Genomic DNA, 26,640 nt, shown 5'->3' on the forward strand with positions numbered 1-26,640 from the left:
AGCTTCTAACGCAACCGGATCGGAAACTGTTGGCAACAAGCTTCTCGTTGCGCCAGATAAAAAGTCCTGAATACTAAGTTGTTGCACACTTTAAAAGGATACTGAATAAAAATCGGAAAAAGAAAAAGAAAAGCCAGAAAACACCGAAGATGCAGTCCTACAATACGATTAATCTAGCGCATCGTCGTTATTTCAGTTATTTTTGAGCAGATGCCTGTATTTTTGACGTTTTGTGAGCGGGTGCAGGACAGCACCCAGCGCGTTCTGGACAGTTTGCCGGCGCCTGTATGACGTCACGCCCACTGGCAGTAGCTCCGTAGACTTGCAGGCCTTCTTCGTATCCTTCACGGTGTTGGCTGGGGCAGCGCTCTGTCGAGATTCCTCCGTCGCGTGTCATGTTTTCCTAGCGTTGCAGTACGCAAGGTCCTAGTGAGACTGACGGCACGGGTGTGGATTGCGACTGTAACCACGATAAGCAACGTTTGTGCTGGCTAGCACTTAAATTGCATAATCCCGTACAACTCCGCATTGCCTTTTCGTTGACAGTAATCATGCATCGTGCGCTTTTACATTAGACGGGGCGCAAATACCTGTTAGTTGGTTTCTCTGCACGGCTAGAATTTATGATAGCGGCCCCGCCTATATGTGGGACGGTAATTAGCTTCAGTGCTCGCCTCTTTGAGCCTCACGCAAATGTACACGAATTACATCCACGCGCTTCGCGTACTCGTTTCGTCTAATGGGTCCTTATTTTGCTTTTTTTTGCCTTGTGATAACCAGTTTAGCGCGATTCCCTGTACAGCACCACATGCACATGCCTCGTACACGCGCTCGTAGTTGCCTCACAATAGGAGGCGCGGCATGTTACGCCAGCGCCCTTGAGCAGGGGAATAAGCGGTGCAGTACTGGCAACGTATATTGCGCGGTCGACAGAGAGCGCGCACTTAGCCTAACATGGGGTTAGAAGACGCCAGCACGTGTCCTGATTATTGCGCGAAGGCCTCTCACCGCAGAGAAAAAGCTGGCTTGTTGCTTTTTAATTAGTGTGCACTTCCCAGCAAACCAAAAACCTCTCAGAGACGTCTAGCTAGACGTCTCTGAGAGGTTTTTGGTTTGCTGGGTTTAGCACAACTTCTTTGTACCATCCTGGCACCCGTGTAAAATGAGCGAGAGGAACGTCTGCTACAAAGCTGGCAGGAACGACCATGTACCAAACTACTCGAGAAAAGACTAGAGTATTGTCTGCTGTTTTTATTGCGCACCTATCTTCTGTCGTCTGCACTTTATCTGCGCACGGGCAAAAAGATTAAAATTAAACATCAGCACAAACCTCTTCTCGCCTCTTCTTCAGTGCACCTCGGGCGCTTTCTTGTTTGCGTTCAAACAGCGGTCATAGCATTAGCCTTGAGGCGCTGCGTTTTCGAAGACGCCCCTATAGGCTCCAGAGCAACGCCGGACTTCTCACAATCGCTGTCCAGAAAACGGACGGAGCAAAGAGAGTCGCAATTTGAGCGCACCTACGTTGAAGGCGCTTTCTGCCCTCTAGGAATCCACATTCTGCGCAGATTCTCGCGCTTCGAGAATGAGTGGCTGATTCACGCTTCTCGAGGCGTACACACGAGACAGCTGAACGAAACGGATTATACATACAACAGAACTAGAGCACGCCAAACGTGACCCTTCGTGCAGCCCTTGCGGCAGTGGCTGGCGATGCGCAGGCGGCGCACGGTCGAACCCGGCATAGAACTGACGTCACATCCGGCGTTGTCGGAACTCTTAGAGGCGGTTGCCGGGCGTGGCGCTTCGTGAAGGATTGAATGAAATGATTACTTTAAACAAGTTTGTTTTCAAAAACAATGTTGTTTTGCTTACTCCCAGTGCCACAGATACCATTTGTGCTAAGAATATCGGAGGTAAAATTTCTGTTCAATATTTCATTGGCCGAACCCATCGGCCTATACAGGAGACCGGGCAGCTACAGCGCGCGGCTAGAGAGCCACCGAGGACAGTGGCTGGAGCAAGTGCAACTGCTTGTAACAAACCCGCAGGAACACATCGGCGCCGTGGTGTTGTCTGGCTATGCACAGCCCGCGTTAAAAGTACACAGCCCAAGGGGTTTGCTTCTAAGGTGTTTAGCGGGGCTCCCTAGCATGTCTAGCAGTCCACAGTTTGCCAGGATTGAGGACGCGACGCAGTTTTTCATTCGAGAGGTGACGGTCGCTGAGGATGCAAAACGAGGCATGCAGCAGGCTTCCCAAGCAAACCCCTTGGGCCGTATACACTTTTGACGGAGGGTGTATACGTATACCTGTGAAGGCAATGAAGAATCCGGCCCAAGCTCTCTGTTTGGCTGGCATATTTTTGAACATCAGGCTGAAGCCATGGTGTTTGATTTTTTTTTTTTTTGTTGGCATGTTCCCTGCGGTATGGTGTAGTGCTTTTGCAGTTGGCTGTGGCTTCGAGGTGCGCTGGCTCTACCTCCCAGCGCTTGGGTATTATACAACAATACGTATTTGTTTCTTCTGCCTCCACGTTGATGAAAATTTAGACGTTGAACATTTCTACGGCAATTTCAGGACGTTTATTTCCTTTTAGGTTATTTCCAATACGCACAGCATGGAAGCTGGAAGGCTGCATGCTGTGCAGGCCAAGATTTGTAAATGCACCGCTCGGTCGTCGCCGTTATTTTTGCTCTCTGACAAGCAGCTAGGACAAGAAATTATCGGTATCGTAACTTCCTGACGGGGGTTTTCATGCTACGCCCTTCGCGAACACCTTTTTCAGTATTTAAACATTTCGGGCTTTACAGTTAAAATAGTGCTTGCTTGCTTCACCGGGGTGGAAATTTGGGCAAGTCGGTAATGATCCATAACATAAGAGTAGCGCAAAACCAGGACGACGGTACGGTCGTCCTCGTTTTGCGCTACTCTTATGTTATGGGCGTGCTTGCGTTCATTGCTTTAGTTAATTCCGCCCTGTATGATCTGGAAGCTTTTTAATCAAAGGTTACTGCACTCATTCCTTTTGGTTTACAATGGAGGACAAATAGCTGCTTTCATAGTTATTCTGGAGGAGGTATTTACGAATGCATATTTTATTAATTTGCTAATGCCTCGAAGTTATTACTGCGCTGCCTCAGAAAGGAAATTTGTTAAGTTTAAATATATCCTAGCAGTACCATTATTTCCACGTATGGCAGTCAGTAAAGGACCAAGGAAGCCCTCCACTGAGGACGCTGAACTAATATTTGTCCTTATCGGCCTCCGAAAGTCAAGCCTCTGCTTGGCCCTCGAACCATGAAGCCTCTCCGTTTGTCGCTGCTAACGCGTCTGTTTACTTCAATGATTTAATGCCAACTTTCCCGGTGGTGTACACGTATGGGTTGGCTTTTGTTTTTGTCAACGATATGGACATGAGCACAATTTTTGGTAAACTCGATTGTTTTCGCTCTTTGCATTTAATCATTTCATCTACTTCATGTCATGTTGCATTTATTGTTTTCAGCCTCGCTAACTCGCTCACTTCTTTTCCCTTCTCCAGCGCCACGGACAGGAAGTGCTCCGAGGGGAGCCATCCGGTGCGTTCCCCGTCCTCGCCCGTCATTCTCATTGGCGCCGGCCAGGCCCCCCCGCCCCCAATAAACGATTGCGCGCAGGCGCAGCTTAAACCTATTTTGCGCTTGCTAGTTTCTTTTTTGTCGCTTCGAGTGGTGCTGTTTGCGGTATCAGTTATTCTGTACCCATGCTGTACACTCGCACGTAAGTACGAGGGCTTTTCAGTGAGTTTTTTTTCTTCCTGGGTTGTAATTTCTTCCTTTTGGAAATGAAGGATGCTATGTTCGAAGCAACGTTTTTGAAGCTATTTTCCTCAAGAGAACATATCGCTTCTTAATGAAGTTTACACTGCACTTCACGCAACCAGTGCTTTATAGCCTATGCCTATTGCCCTAGATGACACCAACGAACACTTCATTAGTGACCATTTAAACTTCTTTTATCTTGGGAACGAGGAAGAAACTCAGTGGCTCGTGGGAAAGGAATATTTCGAAGTCTAATTCGAATGAGATATCTTACTATTCCATCGCTTGTTAGGAAAAGCTAACACATGAAGAAAAGCGTGTTTGACATGACTCGTACAAGTTCATACCAAGCAGCGATGAGCGCCTGCTTCATGGCGCGGAGTATGCTTTGCAGAGAACCGAGACAGGACTTGTGTCTACGTGCACGTGCGACTTGTCTTAATGTGCCATGGTAGTCGTCTTACTACCCCAGCTAGTGCGCAAGGTCAGTTTAACCAACTGTGTATCGTGGCAGTAACGCCTGCTCAGGTATGTATGTTACCGACGTGCCGTCTTTGGCCTGCGAATAGCAACTATCGCGCGTAAAAGATTTTAAGGAAGCGGTATTAGTTTCGGTGAAATGATTTTAGAAGAAACATCCTTGAATGGAAGCAGCATTCATTAGGTAGCATTCTCTGAAAGTTCATTCACCGAAATGCCCGGATTGATCCGAGCTACCAGGAATTGCGTCCCGATTACCGAGTGCATTACAGCAGTGCCGAGAGCAGGCGACAAAAAAAAAAAAGAGGGAAGGGAGGTATAAACAGATGATGTAATAAATTTATTCGGACAGAAACAGAACTACATCGGAAAGCTGACAGAAGGAACAATCGAGTGAAGCACCAAAAAAAAAAAAACGCCATAAACAGACACAAATGAGCGTGTTTGCGCGCGGACGGCACGAGGCACCGCCGCGAATTCGCCGTGTGATGCATCGAAGCGAGAAATATGACCTCTCGGTGCGTATACATGGTGGAGAAAACAATGTATGAAAAAATAGAGCGAACGCCACAGCACGGACCACTATACACAGATGATAATCTGGGAAGGAGAGAAGGGGGCAGAAATCTTAGTTTCGAGCCTCGTATATGTACAGTGTTGCAGGCGCGGGGACGGGAATGTGACGAAAAGGGTATGTCGCGTTCGGCAGGCGGCGCGGCGCTGACCGGGCGCGCTCCCGCGCAACCGCACGCGCGACTCAATGCTCTCCGGCCGGCGGCGCGCCTCGCTCCTCGCGCCAACGTCTTTGCTGCGCCCGCCGGTCCCCTCGGAAACAGCGTGGGACTTGAGGCTTTGTATAATATATATGTATGTATTGTTTTTATATCACACGTACACATATATGTATATGCGCGCGTGTCCGTGTGAATGTGTTTTGTGTGCATTGCACCATTGAAACGCTATAGATAGAGTTGCCTGGAAACGTTCGTTTCCAATGATTTTTTCGGAACGCCTTTTCACAGACTGCATCCGCGATGGCAAAGGAAAGAGAATGGTATTTTGTACAACGAATGCCGTCGGCTGGCTGACATGGGAAAACGAAGCGTTGCATATGCGCGAACGAGATATGACACCTGCGTCATTTTATTTATTTTGCTTCATTTTTTTTTTCTATGGCGCTGTTTATCCTGAGAAAGAAAATTTTGGGAGCGAATTATGTATACAGAGCAGAAAACTACGCCCGCTTCATTCAAGCGGGAGAAAAACAAAACAACACAAAAAGGAAGGAAACGCACGTGAAAGGACAAGCTCTTATGCCGTTATACATTTTCATGCTTTTCAAGACAAAGTTTAAAAGGTGCACCCAGTGCATTTAAGGCCTCTGTACCGCACATCGCAGATGAATTCACCCCAGAAATGTGTAATGAAATGTACCCGGTGAGCCTGCGAAGTTTGGGCGCATTTGCATCCACTTACTTATGCTTCTCCTTCGAAGTAGCCCCCCATTTCACGCCGATAAAAAAAAAAAAAACCGACGGTAGCGAGAAACACTAGCGTCACCGAGAAGGGTAAATTTGCTTTATAACGTTTTGTAACGCTGGAGGCGTGCTGATAGCTACCGCACCGTCTATTCTACAGCACACGCTCATCATGCTCCTCTTTCATTTGTCATCACCCGCAGACTGGACGCATAATTCTGTACGCGTTAATAGTGAAGTTACCAAAGCATTTGCTAAGACTTCAAGATAGCATTGTAAATAATATTAGCATTAAGTGGCAGCATTAAATTAGGCTGAATGGTGTATACTACCATGATCAAAATAATACGCGACGCGAGTGTGCGGAAAAAAAAAAAGGGTACTTCGGCGTAGGCACGAAATTCAGACGCCGGAAATGTCTCAGGGCATGAGGGGACGTGCGTGTTCTATCCGCTGGTAACAATATACGCTACTGGGTTGCGAGGCAGAGCTACGGTAAACATTTTTCCGGAAACATGCGTCGTGTAAAATTTTAATCGCTATAGTATGCTTCTGCACAAAAGGGGTGACAGAGATACCGGCAGGACAAAAATAGATCCCTACGGAAACAAAAAAAAAAAAAAACTGAAACGCACGACCGTTTAGGTGTTTTACAGCACTTTCAAAACTTGAGCTATAGAGACGCAGTTAAGTTGTCTTCATCATCGATAACAGAGTCATAGTCCGGCACATTTCTTACGTGACGGAACAGCGCAAAATACCGGGACAAGAGACAAGCGTAAGCGCGCATTTAACGGGGTGGTCTGAGTGCGAATCTTTACAGAGGGCTAACCATGCTGGGTGGTTGTTACTTTTCCTCTCACTTGCTCGGGCGCTGTTCGGGCGATTGCATCTTTTTCAGAGTTAACCAGCTGGGACCGTCGCTCGAAAGCGAGAAGCCGGTCCAGCAGATAATGGGCACTAACGTATGCACTGACAAGTGTCTGGTCACAAAGCTTGCGTAAGTGCGAACGTTTGGGGCTCATGAAGTCTCGAGAAGCACTTGCACAGTGTGTATATGCCGTGCCGCTATATGCAGCGCAGGTTCCCACAACATTCCTAGCGCTGGCCTCGACTGAATCCCGCGCGGGGAGACCTAGAGCGGTTGCGTGGCTCGCACGTTGAGTTAAAAACAGTGCGTGGTACAGCGCCAAAGCCCCTGGTAACGGCGCCATCGTAGTAATGCAGGTGACTAGCCCGTCGCATTCATGCTGGCAGTCCTGCCGCTTTTAATCCTGGCAAAAGCTAGCTTGGTTAAGTCCTCGTTCTACCGGCCGGCCCTGTCCGCAAGCGTTGCAAGAGAATAAGAGGATTACCACACGTACAATGGCCGCTGTCAGAATGCGTGTGGGTTGTTGCCATGTTTTCGTACGCATGGCTGCTCCAACCGGGACTTACCACACTTTCTGCGATTACGTAGAGTAAGTTGCTTATCGCGACTTCTTATTTTCTCGGTGAACCACAGACAACTGGCCGACATTACCCTTTCTTCGTTTGAAAGCTCTGATGCGCGATTCCCTGTGCGTAATGACGAAAGCGTTGAATAAGAATTGCGAAGGTAATGCGCACGGTGGTGTAAGACAGCGCTCATCACGATCGTAAACTTTGAAGGGTGTTCACAAAGCCGCCTGAACAAACACCTAAGAGAAAGGGAACTCTTAGCTTGCCTTTCACGGACGTCGGGTACTCCGGGATGGCTGCTTATGCCAGGAGGAGCAGAACACGCACACTCCTAGTAGGCAGAAGGACGGTGCGGCAGTAAATCCTCAAGTCGCCCACAATGTATTACAGAAGACTCTTTCCGAAGCAGCCAAAGCAAACACAATTAGAGGAAAAGCGGAGCCCAAGCTTTTGTGCTCAAAAGTACATTCTCAACATAGGCACTCCGTCCGCTTTCTCTACAAGTTGTGACCGAGAAGCACGTCCAAAGACGCACAGGCATCGCAAATATTAGGAAGATGGGTCTTGGTGCTAGCCCCCACAAAGCACCTGCACAGAAGTCACAGAGTGCAATCATGGCAGAACGCTGTTTCGCTTCAGACCGCCATGGTCCTGGCTCTTTCGCTAATGTGGATTCGGTTGACAGCGCAGTGACGCGAGTGTTCTCTCGTGTGGGGGGGGGGGGGGGGGGGGGGGGGGGGAATGGGTGAGAAACCCAGGGGAAAGTATTACCACCGTGGATGAGCTGTTCGTAAGCCTAGGGGAAAATCACCAACTTTATGTGAGTGCTATCTTTAACAAGTCACGGTCCGTGCTCTGCGTTTGTAGCAACTCCGAAAATTCGAAGATAGCGCCAGGGAGCTTTGGTCAGCGCGTACATTTCTCTTGGAAATTCTTTTCTCTACGCGCTGACTTGGTAGCAGAAGTTCCGCGGCACTTATCGCCGTGATAGTTCTGATAAACAAGAGATGTCTGACTTCTCATTCGCATTCGTGAATGATCTGCTGGGCTGACTGCGTCAAGAGATATGTACATTTGATAGGGCACAGGACGCGAAGACGCGCTTGATACACAGAGGGCCAAACGGGGCGTGCGTTGCACATTCAACTTCTGAAACCAACGTTCATAACCGAATACATAAAAACACACCAGAACCGCACTGTAACACACAGATTTATAAGCACTTGAAGGCACACAGTTATCCTCAAACACAAAAATGAGAAAATTACACGAGGGCTATACATCTCTGGGTGCCGGCTGTTGCCTATGCTTGCAGTTTCGGTGGATCCCACCGCAAAGGAAAACACTGAGCCAGCTGCTCCACATGGTGCCACAAGCCGTAGCCGCTTACAGCGAGGGCAGCTTGTAGCACAAAAGAAGGTGAGTTTTCACTCCGAAATCACTGGAGCAAAAAGAAATTAAATAAGAAAAGGGACCCATACCACTGGGCTTCGAGGCAGTTGCAAGAAGTCGATCTCAGTGCCCCAAACGAAGACAACGGAACATTCACAACGGCTGCCTCCGGAGACGAAAATGGCGGCGCTCACTGGAACACCTTACTTTCGGCGCTGGCTGGCATAAGAGAGAGGGAAACCCGACATGGTGCGTTGTACAGTCAAACAAACTACGCTGGGGGCAATAAATAGAAGAGCCAAAAAGCCAGAAACGCCCACTCCGCACCGCTTCCTAGAGGAGGGAAAGCTATGTAATACTGACTCGTAAGGAAAACAGTGCTCGATAGCGAACGTGGCAGGGAGTCAGGCAAGACATGCAGTTTACGCTACGATCTGCCCGGTACACGACTACTCAGGTAGCACCAAAGTAGCTGCAACCTCCCTCTCCGGCCGAGGCAGTACGGTGGGCGCACTGGGCTGTCCCTCGGCGAGCGCCTGAGTGGTCCCTGTGCGCGCTGTGTCGGGCCTTCACTGAAGGAGAACTGGGTTCCCGCGCCGCACGGCTCGCGGCAAACGACTCCGATTGTGAGCGGGAGCGCGGCGCTGTTAACATTCGTACACCGCTTCTAAGGTAGGGGAAACAAACTCCCTGCGGAGGAAGGGGCGCGCTGATGCCATCTTCCCGCGAGGCGCCACATAAGGAAAAGCCTCGAAGCTGTAAGTGGCGTCGCAAGTAACTAGCCTCCGGCACTCCCTTCCTTCGAAAGACACGGCTTCGTCTATCGTTGCCGCCGTGTTACTGAACAGAAGCTTCAGTGTCGAAGGAGGAGCCCCGAACAGGCACGTCCGAGCTTTGTTTGCTGTTACACGGACCTTAAATGAGCGGACAGTTCGCGTCCAATGTAACGACCTCTCGGCGCCAGTCAAGAGCCCAATTCTACTTAGCGCAACGAGCGCACGCACGCACACACACGAAGAAAAAGGAAGAAACAGGAAAGAACGGCGATTATTCGCTCATAGTTACAGCCTAGCCACTACAGGGGCTCAACGGGTGACGCGTCTATGCGCAGCGCCTAGCACAGCTAACCAACGTACATGTATCGACAGGGGGCGATCGTGCTTCGTTAAACGCCAGGCGCTTGCGTGTGTAACAGTGTGTCGTCCATGGCGTCATCCATGCGGTAGTACTGTACGCGATACCTGAACTGAAACTCTCTCGATCGCAAGCCTAACTAAATTTGGACGGCCGTTTTGGATCTCGAGATCACTTGCTCAGAATCCTGGCTGCGTGCTTTATATAGGCGTGCTCTCTGCCTAATAAGGCCCACACTGAACTTCGGTTGGAGGGGGAAAAAAAAGCCTTGTGACGTCCACCGTACTTTGCTACACTTTGGCGATGTCTGCCAGTCAGCGTCATTCAGTCTATAAATATATAATGAGCGCCAGCCGAGCACGGCCCACGGATGTTAGCTACTGGGAACCTGAACGCACGCCGAGAAGTCCTTGATGAGTACAGAGCAACGAGACGCAGAACTTGTAAGGAGCCGCGGTGGCACGTGGCAGTGCAAGTCACAAGCGTCCGGCGCGTTCCGATTGCCAGCCGGATTTGCTGCTCCACTTTGTGCGCGTTAATCTCTCGCAAAAACTAAGGCGTTAATTCTTTGTAAAAATATGCGGTGGCTATCTCAAATCCATGAGCGTGGGCATAAGACCGAAGACGCGGAAGGCGCACCAGAATTCGCGGCGCAAAATTATATACCACGCTTATTCTGACGGTGCAACACAACGAGTGAGTAAAATGAGAAGCGCAAGCGTAAAGCGCACAGAATTAGGCCACGTGATTCCGTCTCTTTTATTCCGTAGTTTCTTAAGATTTCGGTACGTGCGCTTGCTGCTTTGATACGAATAGCAGAGTATGAAAATAAACTAATTTCTCGCCAACGATGCATAGAAATGGCTTGACGAGGGGATAGAAAATGACCCAAGTTTTTTTTCGCCGCTAGGCGAAAGCAATCGAATTGGATTGGCGCTGAGAAACGCTAGCTACACTTTTTTTTGAAGACTAGGAACTGAACATGCAACATTAACATTGACTGATAGCTGCCTGCTATTCCTCAGTGAATATTAGAAAAGTTTTGCCGTTTATGAGGTCCGCACGGGTGCTCTTATGAAGCAAAGCCCTTGTGTTCATTCCGGTTAGCTTATTTAATCTTTATTCCCGAAAAAGAACGTTGTAAGCAAGCATTTTCTAATTTAATATTCACTTTGTGAGCACAATGGAAGATGACAAAGAAAGGCTGCGTCCTGTGTAAGGGCTCCACCAAAGTTAAGCGACTCACAACACAACACTTGTTCCTTGTCCACTATTTTCGCATACCACTAAGTTGAAAACTGCTTTCATGTTATACGATCGAAAAGTTAAAAAATAAAATAACGGACTACTATTCCCCTTTCCCGCTCTCCCTATAATTTCTTGACTCTTCGCTAATGCCAAAACAAACCAAAGGGCGGTAAAAATTAGGGATAAAGGAAGCGTGAAAACACAAGAGTATATTTTGGCGCTGGTCTTGGCTCGCATTCTTTTTATTCATACTCATGCTTTTCCGTTTGATCAAAACATTTCTGCACTGCCTGGCCAGAAAGCTGCCCGATTGCTCACCGTGCTATGCGTGACATTTTTCGCGAAAAGTAAAGATATAATCGATGTGACCGGCTCAACTTCTTCGATAACAAAAACAATAAAAAATTAAGAGGGGACAATGTAGCCCTCTACTATTGTTAATAAATATCAGGAAACGAGGGCAACCATTCATAACAGGCGTATTTTAGTTAGCGGTGTCAGGAGTGCATCGTTATAAGGCGTCGTAAAAGCTGTTGTCGAAAGAAGGGAGCATTTTTCGTGATCGAACACTGATTGAGGTCTCAGTTCAAGGCTACCTTCACCTTTCTCCAGTAAGCACCCCCATCACCCAGGCCACCTTCTTGTCTTTTTTTCTTTCGTAAAATACCACCTTCATTATTACCGCCTAGCTGATCAGGTCGGGCGCGCAAAACAAGAGTGGTGTGCATGGAAGCATTTTACGCTGTATGGAGGTACGAGGACCAACACTTACAGAACACGTGCTGTAGATGATCCCTTACTTCTACGCGTTTGGACCTGATGCATCCGAAAGGGAGCCTCCAAATCGAAAGGCAAATATACAGATCCTAAGAGCCTGAACATTACTGTTTTTTTTTTTTCAGCCGTGCAATTCGTCTTAGGTGACTTGCTTCACCAAGCACTGAACTGGAAAATACACCGTAGATATTAAACGGACACAGAGAGCCACTCCATTCAATGTAGGTTCTAAGAAAAATTCTATTATATGGCTCTTTCTCGGTATGCTGATGCTTGTCTGGCAACGAAAGACGCATTTAAAAATTTTCCCGCCATTCCATTAAAACCTGTGACGTCAAAACTGAAAAGCACTCCACGGCCGTCGTTTTGAAGTGAATGGCGGTGTAGCCTAACCTCAGGGATCCGGGCACTAAAAACTGTGTCGACGCACGCAGTTTACTTCCGAAATCGGCCTGTGATGGCGGCACCCGTACTTCAATTTTTTTTTAAATTTTTCTAACCTATAAAACTTCGTTTTAAATGAAAGTAACATCTTTGTCGTTAGAATGCCGTAAGCTGTCGATTCAGGCAAACTTCAATTTTTCCTTAGTGTCCCTCTAAACTCCAAGGGAGTTTAATAGCTTCACTGACTTTTTCTAGCGACTTCGACGAATCTCACTCGCAAAATACGGGAGCTAATCAAATAACTCTGGCTACTTGACTGTTCCTTCGGGCAAAAAAAGAAGCAACTAAAAAAAAATGTCACTCGCATGAAGATTTTCGAATCCGCGCGGGAAAGTTAGTTCCCATCAACTACATCGTTGCCTTCGGTTTTCTCGACTTTCGACACTGTTCACTATTCGATAGTCTAGAGGCCCGTGTACTGTGCGATGTCAGTGCACGCTAAAGAACCCCAGGTGGTCGAAATTTCCGGAGCCCTTCACTACGGCGTCTCTCATAGCCTCAGTCGCTTTGGGATGTTAAACCCCATAAAATCAAACCAAACTATTCGATAGTTTCAGTGCTATTGCCCTGAAAATACCAGGTTGAAACTTCATGCGTTCATCATTTGCCTTTTGCTTCATAACTGCGAGCACGTAAGGGATAACGGTGGCAGACAGAAAAGTAAGACACCTGGAAATAGCCGAGAAGGGTAAATTAGTAACCAAAGTCACCAACACAGTCATCATTAAAAAAGAAGAGAGAGGAAGATAAAGGGCTAGCTTCTTCAGTTTTAGGGCTTGCACGAATCTTAGCAAGTAAACCATGAGTACAGACAAAGGCTCCGTGGGAATCGAGTTACTCATCTTCAGGCTAGAAACAGATGCCGCATGCGCTTAACCGATCCGACTCTCAGCGCAGGTGAAATCGCATGCGCAGCTTCGGTGTTTTCCCAATATTTACAGGCACACGTGAGGGGACGCGCCATGCTGCGAGCTTCAGTTTACACCTTTAGAAGCTAAGCGCAAGCAGAGGTTACAAGGTGAAAGCTGCCACAAAGACTTTCAGCAAAGTAGTTGTGCGAATTCGCTTTGCGCAAGACTGAAATTAATACGTGAACTAGCTATCCACTCCGGCCGTTTCCATTAAAGAATTCCTGCAAACTTGTCTGAAAATGGAACTGATTTCCACAAGTAGCTCGCATTCGTAAATCAGTCAGAGTAGGACGAAAAATGTGCCCTGAAGTTCGCTAAAATGTCATGCTCCGCGCATGCACTATGTCAACGAAAGCTTCTATATAGCCTGCCGCACATACTGACTACACTAGCTAACATCTACTGTGCACGAATGCCAACAAGTTATACTGAAATATATCAGCGCAAAAGGAAACATCGCTTGTTCTTGTAAGTATTGTTATTTTTCTTTGTACAATGCCACGGCCTTCAAGATTGAACAGTCGCCGTTACAACAAACCGGGAGGGACATGGACTCCTTGTACAAGGTTCTCTGCTCGATTACGGTGTTCCTACAAATAGGACAGTGTCTTTGCTTGAGAGGCAAAAGAGAAATAAACGTGGATCACAGGACTGGGCATTCCGCAACACTGTTCAGCACCATGTCAGTGAGACAATGACAATGACTCTGCACCGGACACGAACATTTAAAGCATCGTCGTATTTTTTTCACTAGACAAAGTTCGACCGAGTTGAATGACTCTCCCCCGCAGTACTTGCATATAGAATATCTCCATCCGCGTATACACAATGAACATGATCACATATAAAAATTATGAAGTACACACTTTCCACTCTATGCAGCAGCTCTGAGCGTTCTGAGAGGAGAGTCTGATGCAGCACGAGACCTTGCGCACCTGTGCTTTCGAGCATCACGCGGGAAATGAGCTCCATTTGGCCACTACGACTAACGCACGGCGCACGCAGTATCCGCGGCGTAGCGCTTAAAGAGCGAAATTCGAAAGAACAAAAACTGTCCGAGACGCGTCGGGGCGAGCAGCCTGACCCTGCGGGCCAACACGCTACTCCGACCCCTCCGAGATTGCCGGAGCGGCTGCCTCGCCCACCGCGCTCTGGCGGCAGCGCCGCGCTGTTTTGAGTTGGCGCACTCCTTGTACTCTCGGTCAACTGCGCGCAGGGTCAGGACATAGAGCTAATATAGGTCAGGAGGTGGCGACGACAGCTGCGATTGAACTGCGGGATTGCCCCACTAGCAATAAAATAACCTGGCGGCGTTTGGCAGTCGTGTTCCACAAGTACGCCCATTTTGGCGCCATGGAGTTGACCGGATGGTGCCTATGATCGTAATTTTTAACATCATAGAGCTGTTTCAGTGACTGTTTGGATGGCCGATAGTTGCGTTCAAGTTTATGTTGCAAGGCGCATTGCTGTCAGGCACTGGTTAGGAAACGTTAACAGGGGACTTGCCAAACCTTCCTGGGAAAACGCAGTCGGATAGCATGGACGGGAGTGATTGTGAGCAATGTGGAGGCGATGAATGTTGCGCTTTTTCTATTTTTTGGAAAGCACTGCAACCGAGACAATGGATGTGTAATATTCCTGCCATCGCCGCCAGAACTGCGTTATGTGGCGCGCTAAAGTGGTGCCTACTCTAACTTGTACCACCCGTAAAACAAAAAAAAAACAACAAACAAACTAGAAAGCCTAACTGAATTAATGCCATTCTGTGCCATCTCATCACTGAGAGTGCACATCTCCTGATAGGTAATATCTGCGCTTAGGAGTGTATTAGCAGTGAGTGAGAAATAAAGGAAGGCGAGGAAGTAGACCAAAAGAATTGACCCTGCTTATTCTTTGCTTCGCTTCGAGTTTAAATGAGGTACCGCCTATTGAGACTCAGCCGACTGTTCTCGCTGCTCCAGGACGCGCACGTATGGAAAGGGTGAACCAAAACAGACACGCACAGGCTTACAGGCAGAATACATCCTTTTTCAAAAGTGTCCAACCCACAGGGTTTGCTGCCAAGCTGTGTGCTGAGATACCTAGGGCACCCTTGAGGATGAGATCTGCTCACCCTCCAGGGAATCGGAGCTACAGGGGTTCTGTAAACGCCCGGATACACGGCTTGACAGGGAACACTGTGGGCCGGACACTTTTGAGAAAGAATGCACGCTGACCCTTCGTTCGATATTACAGGCGGTCCAGCGACAGCAGTTGCGGCCGTAGTATTCAGATATGGCCCGGTAAATCTCGAGCTTGGCAATGACGCGCCAGGGCTGTCAAGCCCGACTCTCGCGCCTCTCCAGCATCGCGCAGGCGAAGCAGCCGCGGAGGCGAGTCTCGGACGCGTGCGCGGCACCTACAGTGCGCCCGCCGCGAGGCGCTCCGCCCCTCAGACGACGTCCCCCGGAGAGTCGTAGAGGTCCTCGGTCGCGTCACCGTCCCGCCCGCCTTGAGTTCCACCGTCGGCCGAGTCCAGGGATGAGGGAAAAGGCGAGCCCATCCGCGTCCGTGCCCTGGTGCTGTCGCCGCCGCTCCTCGGGGAGGCGCTACCGGGCTGCTTGGGGCTGCGCGGCAGGAGCACCGTGGTCTCGCTGACCGATTCATCGCTGCGTGAGAGAGAGAGGCGAAAGGACGGGTGCAGTGGGTGCATATGGTTACGATGATCGCTCGGAGCAAACGAGCGTGTATCTCTGGAAGGTCCTCGCCGAGTGGCCAAATCCTCGCAATCTGGAACATCTCCTAACTAACAGGGATTAAAGGAGCCCTTCCCATTCCATTAAACAACGACTCAAATGGCTTTGAGACAAGAAAACGTTGAAAGAAACAAACCTAGTTCTTGAACAGCCGCTTTAGCGTTTGTCGAAACGCATCTACCTTGAATGAGCATGGAACATTTTCTCGCAAAATTTGACAGTTACAGGTGCTAAGCTTCGCCAAATTCACATAACCACTGACACAAATTAAGAGAGATTAAGGAACGGTTTGTTTCTCGATTTATTGACTTCATGCAAGGGTAAATGTTTGTCGCAAATGATTACACGATGCGCCCGGCAGATTCAGTGTTAGTATTTGACTTGACCAAGCTTAAATCCTGACCTGCCATCGTCTTCCACGAGCGCCTCTTGCCGCTTTAGTATTTGGTGGTGCGTTGGTGTAGGGGACGTTGGAGTCCTGTTGCTGCTTTCACCGGTCGGATATGTGCTGGTATTTCCAGAAGGACTCAGCGAAGATCTGCAAAATGAAACAAGTGTGTCACAAATTCTGTTGGCTGCGCCATTTTCCTCTAAAACGTTTCAGGTTAACTTATTTAGGTTAAATACTTGAGTTACAAAATATGTCGTTACCCTGTCATAATGGGGAGTTTAAATGCGTTTTTGATGGTTATGGATCCACAAAGGTCCGAAAAGGCCAGGAGAAATTTTTGTTGGACAGAAACTAGCTAGTCATAGTCGTCACAGAATATCCTGTCGCACCTAGCATGTCTTTGTTAAGCGCTGCTAAATGTCAGCAATTTATGAATATTTTTCACATAGCTAACATAATTGAGTATTTCGCTCGAAAATCTATTTTTAATCACTTTACGCTATGCGGCAACACAGTAACGCCCTTAGACATCACACGGCGGCTTGACAAGTGGTAGAGGGGACGTCGCTTAAAATCCTGTGAAAATATTGAACTGAGATCTTGAGCGCCGATGTGACCAGTTGCATAGCTCCTGAGGGCGTTTTTAACCCAGAACAGACGCACATTCTCCGTTTTCTAATCGGCTAAATGCCTCTGCACGTTACTCGAAGCGCTAGGCGTGCGTCAGACTGTGCCGGAAAGTGGAAGCCTATACCTCCTGGAAGGCCTGGGCGAGCGGGGCTCTGCGGTCTCGTCCAGGCTCCTGCAGGTGCCGCCCTCCGGCGAGATGAGCCGCAGCGCCGGCAGCGGGGAGGACGTGTTGGTGGCCTCCTCGCGGCGTTGCGGCGGCGGGTGGACGCGTAGCCGGGGCAGGCACGGGATCAGCTCGATGGTCTGACCAGGCGCGCAGTGCGACGAGTCGATGACGATGGCCAGCTCGGAGAAGGGGCGGCCGCGGTCGGCGCTGCAGTCGGTGGACGAGCAGTCGGTGCCCACGTGCTCCTCGTTGGTGGACGGAAGCGAGTCCGAGGACGAGGAGCGCTGCTGGCAGAGGAAGAGGGGCGACGCGGCGCGGCCATCCACGGGGCTCCGCGCGTTGCCGCCCCGGGGACTCTTGCAGGGCCGACGCGGCCGCAGCTCGCCGTCATCCGAGTCCGATGTGGAGTGGGTCGCCGCGGCGGCCATGCTGCTCTTGGACGGGTTGCGCGACAGCTTGGCCTCGGCCAGAAGCTCGTTGGGCAGCGACTCGGAGCTTGGCGTTATGCCGGGCGAGCTCCCCGGCGTGGGGCGGCGGTGCTTCTCTCCCTTGCGGTGCTTGTCCGCCTTGCGGCAGCGCGGGCTCTCGAAGCTGATGCTCTTGGCGAACGGGGACGTGGCCCTGGACACGTCTCGCTCGGGGACGTCGAACTTTCCCGTGTCGAGGATGATGTCCACGGAGCCTCCGCCCCGGATGCATGACTTGCTCATCCTAATTTCCGCGATGTCGATGCCTATGCCCTCATCATCGACTGAGTCCTCTGTGCTGGTGGTTTGGTAGCTGTGCCGCGTCGCGCGGTACTTGCCCTTGAGCGTCACGCGGTCCTTGAGCGACGGCGTGGCAGGGCACAGAGCTCCCCCTATGGACGACCTCCGCTTCTGCAGTAGCGGAGAGGTGGGCCGGTGGGCCTCGAGGTACGGGTAGGCCTGGGCCACCGGAAACTGGAACGCCTTGGCTCCGCACGACATGTAGTTGGGCGACAGCGAATGGCCGCTCTTGGGGGAGACGCTGGCGCGCCGGCCCTGGTGCGCGGGGTTCTCCAGCTCGTCAGCGATGGGACTGCTCGAGTTGCACCTGGACAGTCCCGGGCTGGAGAGCGAAGAGTACCCGGACGTGCTGAGGTTCGACTCCGATATGGTGCGGTCCGCCGACGAGCACATGATGGTGAGCGGACTCAGGTAGTTCATAGTCTTGCAGGACGGGTTCGGAGTTCTGGGCGGGCTCGGCGCTTCCTCGGACTCGCAGGAGCTCATATTGGCTGTGATCAGGATCTTGGGCATCGGCAGGTCGACGGAATATTTTCTTGGGACGCTCAGATCCGTGGCCTTCTGCTTGCAGCCGCTTCCCACCTTGGGCAAGCTCAGCATGGACACCTGCGTTGTGTCCGACTGCTGTTGCGGCTGTTGTTGCTGCTGCTTTGTTGGGGACTTGGGGAACGCGGCCGGGGATGCTTGCATCATCGTCTTCTGCAGAAGGTCTAGGAAAGCCCCCTTAGGATCTCCGGTGGCCTTGGGCGACGCGGACTCCGCGCTGGGGGCTGCTAGTGTCTCTGTCACCGTCGTGGTTGCCGCCGTCGCGCTCGGCGCCTCCTTGGCCTTCTCTTCCAGCGAGGATGACTGCTGCTCGACGAAAGAGCGCGGCGACGGCGAGCGCGAGCCACCGCTGGCCACGGCGTCCTGGCGGCTCAGGGGCTGAACTCCGGGGGAGCACCGCGAAGGAGACTCGGGCAGCGGTGTCACTTCGGCCTGCACCTCGCTGGTCTTAGGCCCTGCGCTGAGGCTGTCCGAAGAAGAGTTCTGCTCTTGCGACTGCTCCCGGATAGAATGAAATTCACTGGTCCTTTGGATGAAACTCGTCTCCAAGCTGCCCTCGCTGGCAACGGACACGTCCGATATGTCCCCGGGGGTCTCCTCGCGCTTGATGCTCTGTATCTTGCGCTCGCTGAGCTTGATAAACTCGTCCAGACTCATCCTCCGTTTTCCCGGCGATTTCGACGAAGTGACCAGCGAGGCTAGGATTCGCGAGGTCTCGGACTCCTTCTCCTTGGGAGCCGGGCCCGGACCACTGGTACCAGGCATCGGGTTGTCGCTGTCGCTGGAATTGGCTGACTGCTTCTTAGAGCCGGAGGACTGCGACGATCGCTTGAGGAGCTCATCGAAGCTGAACGTGCAGGCCCCCTGCTCCTTGTCGGACGGGCTAGAACCGCCCTGCGCACTTCGGATGCTGTGTCGACGAATGCGGCTCAGCAGGGACCGCTGACACGGCTGCGGGCTCAGACTAGCGGGCGTCAGGCTCGGCTGGGTGGAACTCAGGCTGTAACGGGTCGCGGGCGGCGACGGATCTGCGAGAACGTTGCATTGCACTCTGAGCTATCTTCTCACCCGGAGGGTGCTAATCCTCGGACTGCATCATTATCTTTCTACAGCTTTCAAAGAGAAAGCTACATAAAGCAAACATTCAGGAAACATAGTCACCCAAGAGTATATAGTCAATACAATTACGCTGGAGTTCACCATGGGCTAAGGGTTTTAGCTGAGCTATGTAGTCATATTGATTTTTTGGCCTGGTGTTTAAGCAGAAAACATACAGAAAAAGCGTTAATAATGGATGTCTAGACAAACAAGGAATCTTCAAGTTGGGTTTCTTTTTTTTCCTACACACGCCGCGTTTATTACATTAAAGACTTCCAGAAAACAAAAGTGACCGAAAAGCGATCACACGAGGAAAAAAAGACGCTACTCAACTGTTCTTGCTGCGTTCGATCTCTTCGGCCAGAAACTTTTCAATCTTGTCGGCGAACTTGCGCTTGATGCAGTAGACTAACAATATGAGCAAAAGAACAGCTGAAACGGTGATGAGCCCTAGCCAGAAGGGCTCTTCGAGCATCCTCTGACTCAGAGGACGGTACGGCAGACGGAACAGCTGCTTCTCGCAACGCGGCCCTGGAAAAGAAAAGAAAGAAACGGAAGTTGAGGCGGGTCTGTAGTGCTCGCAGTAGGCTGCTGAGCTGCCAATCAGCAGCAACGTCAGGAAGCTTCAATCGGTATTTTTGGCAGGGAAACAATATTTTCTTTTTTACTGCGGTTTCCGCCTGATTTTTCGGAGAAGAGGCACCCACAGCCATGCGTTATAGGAAATCATTGTGCTGCAAGACCTACGCGGTATCGTCTTTTACAACGTACCTCATAGTTGTTACCTGTACTGGGCAAGCGAAGATCGAATGCTACGTTACAAAACGATTCGGGCACGTATCACATACGTGGAGTACCACACGTGGCGTGAGCCGAGAACGACACAAGGAGCGAGTTGCAAGGGTTAGCTGCGGCTCTATTCGCCGAAGTTCATTTTAAGACCAGTGATTGTGCCCAGAAAACGCAGAACGCCAAACTCTCCCGTAACGCTATTGTTTTTAACGCAGAAAAACACGGAGGCAGGATAACGCTGCATGCGCATTGTTGTCTGAAGTTATTGCTGGCAGTGCTATGTAGCAATCTCTGACATTTTATTATTGCAGACTGTTAGCGAGCCGCCTCCACCATGCGAGGCGCGGCGAGCACTTGCAATGGAAAGACGACGTTTGTCTGGCAACTCTGTGGCGGAAGATGAACGGTGGAAGAGCAACATGTAGACCGAGATGTACGGTATAGCTTTTGACCACGTGTAACCAAACCTTGTTAATTACTCGTTACTCTAAAGAGCAGACAAGAGAAGGGAAAAGAGGGGCTTGTTATGACATACATGACGAAAGTCATGACATACATAACACTTATGACATACACGACAGTCACCGAAACCTATTATAATACGGGAGCAATTACTCACTGACGTCCACCCGAGCGCAGCCATACGGCCACAAAGGCTACAAATCAACTCCACCTTGGGGGATTCCCCTAAAACACTTGACCAAACCTATTATCTTTAAAATAATTATCCTTTTAATCTCCTATTGATGAACACCACAAATTAAAAAAAAATCCCCCATGCTCCTTGGTTTCGGTGACTGCTGGCTTCCGTCATGTACGCACGTTAGTATAAAGGGATAGTTTGCCCCATCCGAATTCACCCACAATCTAAGTTGACGGGTTAAGTTTAAATAAAGAAGTTACACAACAAAATACAAACCAAAGAGTCCGAAACAAAAATGTAAAGCTTGTAAAAGAAAAAAATGATGACTGGCATACTTTTTGCTGTCATGGCGCTAATGTAGCAGTACTTCTCGCTCCTTGAACAAAACCCGCGGAACTTGGAATGGGCGCAGCAGGAACGGGATGCTTTGTACAAACCGCGTCAGGCAGTGCTGCCGCAGTGACCGTGATCAAGTTCTCTAAGCGGTAGTAATTATGAGCGCGTACGAGGGTCAGCAGTCTAGCACTCCCACCGCGTTCCGCCCGCTTCGTATTGCAAAAACGTGTAGAAGAAAACTTAATTTTTTCTAATAGTATTCTTTGGGTTTCGTTCGAAATGATAGATTTCTAGTTGAAAATTTTACATACACCTAATTATTTACAACAAGGCTAATTAATTTCGTTCATTTAAATTAGCACGATGTTTAAATACGAACAACTCTAGGCCTCTGGGCGAACAAGTGTCACAACTGTCACAACGACGTCATAGACTTGTGGGAGAGTACCATATACAGCTTGTCGCTGTATATGAGACATGCATTAATGATATCTTACTTTTTTTTATTCAGGCAATATGTATCATTTTTAAATATCCTAGCTCACGTAAAGTGGAAGACTGTAATTAATGAACTATGTGGTTAGCGTGCTTTGCAATCCATATTAACAGGGGTTTCCCCAGGAATTGAAATTAGGGACGGTGTCTAGATTTCTAGACACCGTCCACAGTATACAGGTACACGTACACACGTACACAGTGTCTAGGGGGCGTTGAGGGTACAGGAGAAGCGGTAGTAAGCTTCAGTTTTTTATTTGGTGGTTTCTTGCACAACAAGCCAGCTACGGATGATGTGTCCATGCCCTTCCGGCCCAGTTGAATACAATACCCCTTCGTGTGTAAAAACAAATTCGTTAAGATTTATGGGAGTACCTTAAAAAAAACATGAGGGTCTGTACTGTCCCCCTTCTAGAAGGTGTATAGGACATCACTGTACGTTAAACTATTGTCTGTGAGCCGAGATCTCATTGAAGTTTGTCGCAGATATGTTTACTGGATCTTAATAGCGACTGGTTCACTTGAAAAGCAAACGCTACGCAGTTTCAGAGGTGACCGCATGGGCACGATGCGTCACCCACATTTCAACCTCAGTCCACGGCCAGTTTTCGATCTGGTACTCTTAGTTCTCCGGCATTCCGGAAGTCTAGCTGCGGTCGTTTAGAGGCTGCTGTATAGCTTAGACCAAAACAACTGGCTTGGTTATGGCTAGAACAAATTTCAGGGAACATAAAATCAATTCGCATAAAATTTCATATTTGTCATAAAAGGAGCGCCTGCACCTACACTTAAAATGTAGCAGTACTCCCCAGCACGTTCCCGTGATTAGCCGTTCTAAGAAGACAGCTAGTTGGGAATGGTCGAAAACCCGACTCGAACCGTTTGAAAACACAATAGTTGCAGTGGCATAGTGGTTTCTCTGAAATGTGTCTCTCTTTTCCGTTCGGCAGGCTGAAGCAGGGTAGGCTGAGGAGTAATGCGAGCACACTGGGACTCGTGCAGCGTGCGCGCGATACCCTGAGGACAGCTGACGCAGCTGAGGCCTCATGAACAGTCGAGAGAGCAGCGGTAGGGGGCGCACCTTCGAAGAAGATGTTGCAGTGGCAGACGAAGGATCCGTTGAGCGCGACGCAGCGGCCCTGGGGCCCGCAGGGGAGCCCCGCGCACGGGTCCACGCTCTGGGTACAGTCCGGCCCCTGGAAGCCCTGCTGGCAGGAGCACTGCAGCGCACCCGTCGGCGACACGCTGCAGTTGCCGCGGCCGCTGCACGCGTCGCCCACGTCGCACGCGTGCACGTGGCAGAACAGCGCTGCGGGAAAGAAATGGAGAAGACGGGTGAACGAGATATTCCGCGAAGCAGGGGCAGCGTAGGCTCGAGACGGAAATAGACACGGGGCTTTACAAGCGCTCGTAACGACCTTCCCATACTCTTGCATTCTGTGTCGTCAGAGTGCTTTGTTTTTGAACAGAGCGCATCGGTGCTGGATACACTGCCGCTCTCGTCATGAGGCGTGATGCTCTCGACGTAGCATATATGCGCCTTTCTGAGCGCTGAGCGGGCCCCTAGTGGCGGAGCGTACAAACGGACTGCTGCACTCGGTACGTAGCGGCCGTGGTAGCGGCTTAAAATGGCCCCGGAGGGAACTATAACGCCGGCCATTACATCAGTAAAGCGCTAAAATTTCGACGCTGTTTGTGTCGAAATTTACGGGGTTAAAATGCCGCAGCCGGAGCGAGCTCCCACGCTCCTTGCAGAACCCTCGTAACCATGGCATATTTCCAAACAGGCAAAGAGGTAGCGTCGTCTTTCAAGTATTGTTTTCTTAGCGCTCTTTCAGTCCAGAACACGCACCAACTTGCCCAATACTCTACCATTCTGAAGTAACGAAATGGCAGAACGTTTCAAGGTTTTTTTTTTTGTTTTTCAAAACTGTGATAATTTAAGACTCCATAGTTGCGCAGATTTTAGAAATTCCCTACTTGCAGAAAGTCTATAGGGAGGCGCTCTTCGCCGTTAATGGCTTTTGCAGCGAGAAGCTGTTGACTTTGAAAGGGATTATGCATAACTTTGAGCGCAAACTTTCGTCGCATCGTTTTCTTTTGTCCGCTTCTGTGAGGAGCTTTTGATCCATGCACAGATCTCTGGGTTCTTTACACTGAAAGAGGAAGTTTTGCATTTTGCTTCTGCTTTCTCGGAGTTCACTCGGATTGTTACAGCAGATTAGCTGGTATTCGGAACGAAGAGATAAGCCCGCAACGAGAGCATATGATGAGCTCGCAGAAAGTTTAGTTTTGTTTAGTTTTGTAGGGTTTAATGTCCCAAAGTGACTCATGCTATGAGGGACGCCGTTGTGCAGGGCTCCGGATAATTTCGTCCACCGGGTGTTCTTTAACGTGCACTGACATCGCATAGTACACGGACCTCTGGCACTTCGACTCCATCGAAATGCGACTAGCAGAAAGTGCCAAACTGCCTTTTTAAAAAGCGTTCGCGACTGTGCAGTTACTTGCTTTCCAGCTGCTCGTTTCAGATGGCACGTTCGAGCGGGTTAAACAGAAGCGCCATCCCCTGTTTGCGAGAGGTGGTGCTTATGACCAACGGCAACCCACATATAGGAACACACCTGCGAATGGTGGAGTGCAACTGCAGAGGCGCTTCTTGGAGGTGACATCTTCCATGCAGGATCCTCCGTTGAGGCAAGGGTTCGGCGTGCAGGAGTCCAACGAGACGTCTGCCAGCAGCGTTACGGTTTTGTCCAGGTACAGGGGATCTGGGTACGGAGAGGTAGTCAAGTTCATTGATCAGCACATGTAGCTGGCTTCAGTGTCACCTCAAATACCACTTCTGCGTCATGCGCCCAGCGGTCGAAGCTGAATTTTTTATTTTTTTGCTTCAAGCTTTCATTCATACGTTTTCACGTTCTGGAGCTAAAGCTACAGGGTAAGCTGTAAGGGACGCAGTAGTGAAAGACTCTCGGCTCTCGCTTTGGCTTTTCTCCCCTTTTGGGAACAAAATTTGTTCTTATTGCTGCATCGAACTAGAAAATGCATGAAAAGGAAACATGCACAAAAATGCAAAATATTGGCACATATAAAGAGCAAACAAATAAACAAAAACAAAACAAGAACTATGATTCTGACTAATAATCAGGAAAGAAGCGTTGACTTCCGGCTAATAAACTACGGCCTTTCACATTGTTTCGGCCTTTGTATAGAGACTACACGCAGGAACAAACCACTGGCGAGATAATAGCGGAGTCAGTCTCTCGTTTTTCACTTTCTACCTCCTCTCGCCCCTTTTACCGACCAGCGTGCAGTGACCCTCCAGTGGTGAAAAAGTCACAGTATCACAAGTTTGCGTTTAATCTTCTCTGGTTTTTCGCTCTTGTGCTAAATGCTCTCACTACGCTCGATGCTTACTGTTCCGTGGTAGCTACCGCGAATTGTTTACGCTGCTAGCTGCTTATTTTCGGAAATTGTGAGCTCAGTACGCCATAATAATCATAGGACAAGTACTCGTGAGCTTCCTGACTCGTGGAAACAACCTGTTGACGTGAGCTAATGATTTATAAGCGCCGCGTACGACTCCGACGTGAGAAGGACAGCTTGCTAACTAAGCGCCGTACGCAATGAACACATTTGCTAGGAAAGATTAAACCGCGCTCGTAGTATATGGCCCGAAAGAGTCGGTAGCTACTACGTTCTTTCCGACAAGCTAGCAAAACGAAATGAAGCTTACTTATACATCAAGCCTCACGTACAAAAGCCGAAAGAAGAAAGCTGTCATGCCAAGATGGAAAGACCTACGCAAAAAACAAGACTCCTCTGCCTCTCGACTTCTCTTTTTCAGCGTACAACGCTTTGAGGACTAAGGCTGCTTCGTCATCGTAAAGGTCACAGAATTTTTCGACAGCATAATGGTGACCACCGCTCTGCTAAAATATTCAAAGATGCACATAAATAGTGGATAGAAAAACTCACGTAGTGCTTTTTGGCAATTAACAGTCCTAGGTTTTGGATGCGGCAAATGACCTTGGCTTCCGGGCGCAAGCCCTTTACGCCGTCATTTCTCGGCCGCAGTCGCGGCTACCTGACAGTATTGTAAACAACAAACTATTATCGCCTACAGCATAGAAACAAACATAAGGTGAAGCGCTCGATATCAGCGCAATCCCCATCAACCTATCTACATCTGTCCCCAGACTTCTCAAGAAGCCGACACGGTCGAGCAATTTTGCGGCGCTCGAAGAAGAAAACAACTGATCGCTAGAGGCGCTGCGGTCCTAGTGGACGAGGGACAACAACAACTCTAAGCGGACGGACCTTTCCTTGTGACGAAGTATGCCTGGAAGGGTGCCGCCGGGGCGCTGTACGACAGCCGCAGCGTGTGCAGCGTGGACGTGACGGTGGCGTTGTCGGCGCTGGGGCTCAGCCGGAGCGCCAGCTGGGGACTCCGGTAAGGGTCCCACAGGTGGATGGCGGCGGCGGCGGCGGCTCCGGAGGCTGCGCTGCGGTTCACGAAGCGCACCTCGACTCGCTGGCCCAGCGGGGCCAACAGACGCACGCTGTAGGCCAGCCCCTGCGGCGGCCGGTGCGGGTGGTTCAGGCTGGGCACGAAGCCCCGCGACCGGGCCGGCAGCTGCAGGGTGGTCTCCAGCGAAGGGCCGGGCACTGCGACCAAGAACGAGTTGCCTCAACTCGAGTCGCCTGGCCGCGTCAGGGAAGCCCGCCACAAATTCTTCGAAACAGGCTCTTTGAAGTAAAAGGATAGGTTCTTCGGCAGAGTAATACCAGCGTTGACGTTCGTCAGAAAACAGGCGAATAATGTTTACTAGTAAGCTGGTTAACTAAATTGTTATAGTTAACATTTTAACTATTACACATGAGCACCTGGTTGAAATCAGAGATTTGTAACTGACTGTTAGTAGTAGCCATATC

General features: G+C 49.8%; 1 protein-coding gene across 1 annotated transcript in view; it reads right to left on the bottom strand.

Annotated features, from left to right (window-relative positions):
* Positions 1-11,080: 11,080 nt before the first annotated feature.
* LOC149352684 (uncharacterized) overlaps positions 11,081-26,640 on the bottom strand; it is a 290,443-nt gene continuing 274,883 nt past the window's right edge. The window contains exons 18-24 of the mRNA XM_089581905.1: positions 26,026-26,373; positions 24,327-24,473; positions 22,784-23,011; positions 19,770-19,967; positions 16,984-19,366; positions 16,242-16,376; positions 11,081-15,751 (exon numbers count right to left, since the gene is read on the bottom strand). Of these exons, the coding sequence (XP_089438031.1) occupies positions 15,535-15,751; positions 16,242-16,376; positions 16,984-19,366; positions 19,770-19,967; positions 22,784-23,011; positions 24,327-24,473; positions 26,026-26,373 (3,656 nt within the window). The 3' untranslated portion in view covers positions 11,081-15,534. The remainder of the gene's footprint in view (positions 15,752-16,241; positions 16,377-16,983; positions 19,367-19,769; positions 19,968-22,783; positions 23,012-24,326; positions 24,474-26,025; positions 26,374-26,640) is intronic.

The sequence above is a fragment of the Amblyomma mixtum genome, chromosome 3 (genome assembly GCF_055824585.1).
Source record: "Amblyomma mixtum isolate Tamu chromosome 3, ASM5582458v1, whole genome shotgun sequence".
Taxonomy (NCBI): domain Eukaryota; kingdom Metazoa; phylum Arthropoda; class Arachnida; order Ixodida; family Ixodidae; genus Amblyomma; species Amblyomma mixtum.